This window comes from Carlito syrichta, unplaced genomic scaffold (assembly GCF_000164805.1).
Source record: "Carlito syrichta isolate Samal-C Ts95f unplaced genomic scaffold, Tarsius_syrichta-2.0.1 Scaffold307197, whole genome shotgun sequence".
Classification (NCBI taxonomy): domain Eukaryota; kingdom Metazoa; phylum Chordata; class Mammalia; order Primates; family Tarsiidae; genus Carlito; species Carlito syrichta.
The window spans coordinates 23,433-28,235 of NW_007251293.1; the positions used below are offsets into that span (position 1 = coordinate 23,433).

Here is a 4,803-nt window from a genome sequence, read left to right on the forward strand (position 1 = left end):
AGTCTGTCCTTCCTTATGGCCAACACTATTGGCCTGACATGCTGAGTCATACCCCACATCCCTGGCAAACAAAGCCCAGGGCACAATGGAGGATCCATACTCACCTCTCCCTAAAGTGAAGTGTGAAGGTTGTCAAGCTGCGACAGGGTGAGAAGCATGAGATTATTTCTACTTCAGTATCCCACATTGAGGAAAATACTGTTATTTTCTTGGTCATTAATGTTGACTTGCATTTCCCAAACAAATGTATGGACGGAGGGCAACAGGAACAGCCTGGAGACAGTGAATGAGAAAGTCCTATTATCTTTCTGAGGCAATGTAGGGACCACAACCTTAGCTATCCCTGAGTCACAGACAAAAGCCCTCAGCACTGGGATATAGACAGTAGAAACACATCCTCTATATTAAGAGTAAAAATTGGGAAAAGGGAGCTGTGATAATAAGGCCTAGAAATAAGTAAATAAAATGAATGAGCAGGAAAGTGGGAAACTGGATCTCTCCTGAGTCATGTGCACAGTTCTATAAGAGAAAGAGTACAAATGAGACACGGACTTTGTTGTCAATGACACTGACTCTGTTCCAGCTTTCCTATGAGTTTTAATCTGACTCCAAAAGTCTATATTCTTCAGCAAATCTCACTTATCCCTTCACTGAATATCTTAGAATACTCTCCCCAGATCACCGGGACTTCCTCAGGATTATGATTCTCATGACTACAGAAGAGTGTGTTCAGGGCTAAAGTCACACTCTGAAGTTTCTGCAAATTAGAATGTGTCCTGCAATTGCACATAAAAATTTGACAAGAACACTGTGTATCTTCAGATGTCAAATGTTACTACAGAATTTCACATCCAATATGCATTATATTTCACTCTTTCTATTTCTTTACAAATAGTAAATAGAAAGAGTTCATTTATTTGGAAGGTGGGATTAGTACTTTTCAAGTCAGTTACTTGAGGTCTCGTTACTAATAAAATCACTCAGCAGATGCCCTAGGATATCACTGAGGAGGAGATATTGACTCTTTTGGTGGAAGCAGGCTGCATTAGCTGCTGAAATATGTGGCTTTCCACTGCTACTTTTTGTCCACCGAAGGTTTTGGTGTGTGAAGTGCTGACATCTTACTCTTTGAGATGCAGAGAAATGTCAGAAAACATATGATCCCTAACTTTCTTATTCTACTGGTGAAAATTTATCACTCAGAGACACAGAAATGTGCAGGGAAGAGGGAAGGGCTGGGGAATGTCACCCACAGAAAGATGTTTAACTTAAGGGACTTGCCATGAAAGAAGGAATTTATGTGCTTTTTCCCCAAAATAAAACAGGCAGACATAAGGAAAATATCCATCATATTGCATGTTTATACATGACACAGTATTCATAAATGCATTTTAACTAAACTGATAATGCATAAAGCACTTATTGTTTTATCATTGAAATTTAGCAACATTTCCCCTAAGCTGTCTCCACAAGGGGTATTCTCAGAGTTCTCTCTGATCCTTTCTGAGTTCCTGGATAATTCCTGGAACAAAAGCCTACATGAAGACGTGAGCTCTTCACATAGCCGTCCCTTGAGGATGACCCAATATCTTGTTTACTCTGAATCTTCAGTTATTTGTTAATCATTTTGAATTTAATGTTCTTATTGCCACACAAAGCATTTGTCACGTCTTCACAGGATTAGAATATATATCTACGTCTGTTTATCTCTGCAGGCACCTGTGTTGTTCTGAAAGCTGAGTAATTTGTTCATGTGTCATAACAGACAATCACTGGATGGATGTTTGCACACATGTTGTCATCTTTCAGAATGCACCCACCAAGGGGTTGGCAGCAATAATCAAGGAGAAAGAATTGCTCAGATGGTGGATGACAGGCCCCCCATAGCCATGACTCCAGTGGGATTCTCCTTCTCCAAGACCATTCAGACTCATGTCTCTTGGGATAATGTGCAGTGAGCAGAAAAGACAAATATAGACCCCCAAGAGGGAGACCTTTAGGTGCCAACCAACTTGTTTAGGGGATTCTATCATTCCTGAGCAGGTCCAATACATGTGCTGTCTTTTCTCCCCAAAGAACCTCATCCAGAACAACCTCCCAATTGCTTACAGTGCATCTGATCTAAATACAGCGTGCCATACGTGACATCACTCATGGCCATGAACCTATTCTTCTTCTTCTTTTTATTCCTTGTTTTTTATAAATTATGTTGGGTAAAAGTCAGGAATAGGTACATAAGTGAACCACGTCATGGTGACATTTGTGCCTAAAACTGGTATTCAGTTTCCCTGGTTTAGTATTAGGTACCATTTATTGTTCAGATCTTCCTCTTCCTCATTCCCTAGCAGTGTCCCACAACTGCCAATCCCTTCTTTGTATTATTGTGATTAATCTTCAGGTCTCACTTATGAGTAAGAATATGTAGTTTTCTGTTCGTTGTTTCTGTGATTGATCTCTAAGAATGATTGTCCTTAATTCCATCCACTTTGCTGTGAAGTCCATGATTTTTTCCTTCTACACTTTCATAGTTTTCCATTATGTGTATGTACTACATTTTCTCTATCTATTCTACTTTTCATGGGAAGTAAGTTTAGTTCCATATTTTTGCTTTTGTGAATACAGTACAATGAAATATTTGTGCAAGTATCATTTTTGTAGAATGCTTTGTGCTCCTTCAGGTGTATTTCCAGGAAGAGTAATGGTGAATCATATGGGAGGTCAATATATAGTTCTCTTAGTACTGCCACACTATTTTCCATAGAGGTTGGTCTAGACTGTACACTCAGCAAGAGTGTAGAAGCACCTCTATGCTCCAAACTCACATCATCTTTGTTTATTTATTTATTCTTTTATTTTAAATTTTTTATTTATTAATGATGGCCATCATAACTGGAGTAAGTGGTATCTCAGTGTGTTTCTGAGTTGTATTTATCTGATGATTAGTGAAGCTAAGCATTTTTGCTTTAATGTGTTGACTGCTCATAAGTTTTTATTTGAGAAGTGTCTGATGATATCCCCTGCCTATTTTTTTATTAAGATAAATTTGGTTTTGTATTTTTTCTCTGTCAGCTCATTTGATTTCCTTGTAAATCTTGTATGTTCAGCTTTTGTCAGATATAATTGTCTCCCGACTCTTTTGATGCTTTCTTTTGCTATGCAAAGGATCCACTTCTCTTAAGGAAATTCATCATATTCACCAGAAGCTTCTGGTCCTCTAGAGATCTTGACTTACTTCAGAATGGTTGGGGATGATACCATCTCTGAGGGATAATACAACATTAGGATTCAGATGAATTCTAAATATGTATGGAATATATGAGTCCTGGAAGAAAAGTGCGAGAAAAAATAGTCTCACTCAGTTTCTCTCCTATTGGCAAAGCTCCCTGTAACACGTTTGAAAAACCTGTGGTGTTTTCAGATAATTTAGGACTGTTATGTCAAGGAAACACCAGGAAAGAAATTTAATGATATGTTGATAAAGGTCCTGTGTACACACACTGTAATATATATAGGATGCAGGTGCACAATGCTGATAGAGGGGAAGAATGTGCATGTGGGAAAAGGGAGTGTGGGAATGCTCTATACCTTCTTCTCAATTCTACTGTTACCCTAAATCTACTCTAACAGTGTGTGTTGAAGTAAGGGTTGAATTTTGGGTAAGATATTTGGGCTCATTCTTAAGAATTATAGTTTGACATACCGTGTGAACAATCTTGAAACCTTATTTATCAGTCAGATTTGAAAACTCATGTCTCCTCGGATATGTACACAGGATGATTTCTCCAGTCTGTGTATTTTGCGCAAACTGCAATTGTTTAATGAAATATTTCTTATATAATTAGAGTTGATATATGTTTCCATTGTTTCTTCTCCATGGTTGCCTAACAACATTTTTCAAGAAAAATTCAACTTTAAGAGTCTCATCATCTTCCTCAGTCCAGTTCAGCTGCCTTCCATCTAAGGGTTTTTGACACTCTCAGGATGTGGGTTTTTACACTGTGTCTCTCGCACAATAATACATGGCTGAGTCCTCAGGTCTCAAACTGCTCAGCTCCATGTAAGCTGTGTTTGTTGATGTGTCACTGGTCATGGTGACTCTGCCCTGGAACTTCTGGGCATAGCTTGTTCCACCATTACCAGGGTAGATATATCCGATCCACTCAAGCCCTTCTCCATTGGACTGTCGCACCCAGTGCATTAAATAATTGGTGAAAGTGTATCCAGAAGCCTTGCAGGAAATCTTCACTGAGGTCCCAGGCTTCTTCACCTCAGCCCCAGACTGTACCAGCTGCACCTGGGATTGGACACCTGTGGACAGGAGACAGGAGTAGTTGAAATCTCCCTGAATTGGCCTTTGTCCTTTCCTCATCCCTGGGATGTGGAAGCCCCTTACCTGTAGCTGCTGCCATCAAGAAGAGGATTCTCCAGCTCCAATCCATGATGAGGAGTTGTGCTCTCAGGAGCTTCTCTAGGGAAGGGAATTGGTTGGTGGATGCTGCTCTCAGAGTACAAATATATCTGTATTTACCTTGACAGTAGTCATATTATTTGCATATTCATGAGACAGGGCAATTTACATCTCAAAAATGATCCAGCATGAGATAGAGAAGATAGATAACATATGGACCATGTAACCATGGTGCTGAAACCCAAGTTCTAAGTCTTGTTTAATAATGCTTGTCCACTCTTATGCCCAGAAGTTCTTGAACCCAGAACTTACAAGAAAATGCCCACAGGAAAATTGCTGTGAGCCATCCCATGTTCCAGTGGCACACAGGTAAACAAGCATTTCTGGGCTTTTTT

The 4,803-nt window shown here is 39.5% G+C and overlaps 1 gene segment (V, D, J or C); it reads right to left on the minus strand.

Annotated features, from left to right (window-relative positions):
* Window positions 1-3,991: 3,991 nt before the first annotated feature.
* Window positions 3,992-4,439, minus strand: LOC103266466. The segment is given in 2 exon segments: window positions 3,992-4,308; window positions 4,394-4,439. Coding segments are annotated over 2 exon segments (363 nt in total).
* Window positions 4,440-4,803: the final 364 nt, after the last annotated feature.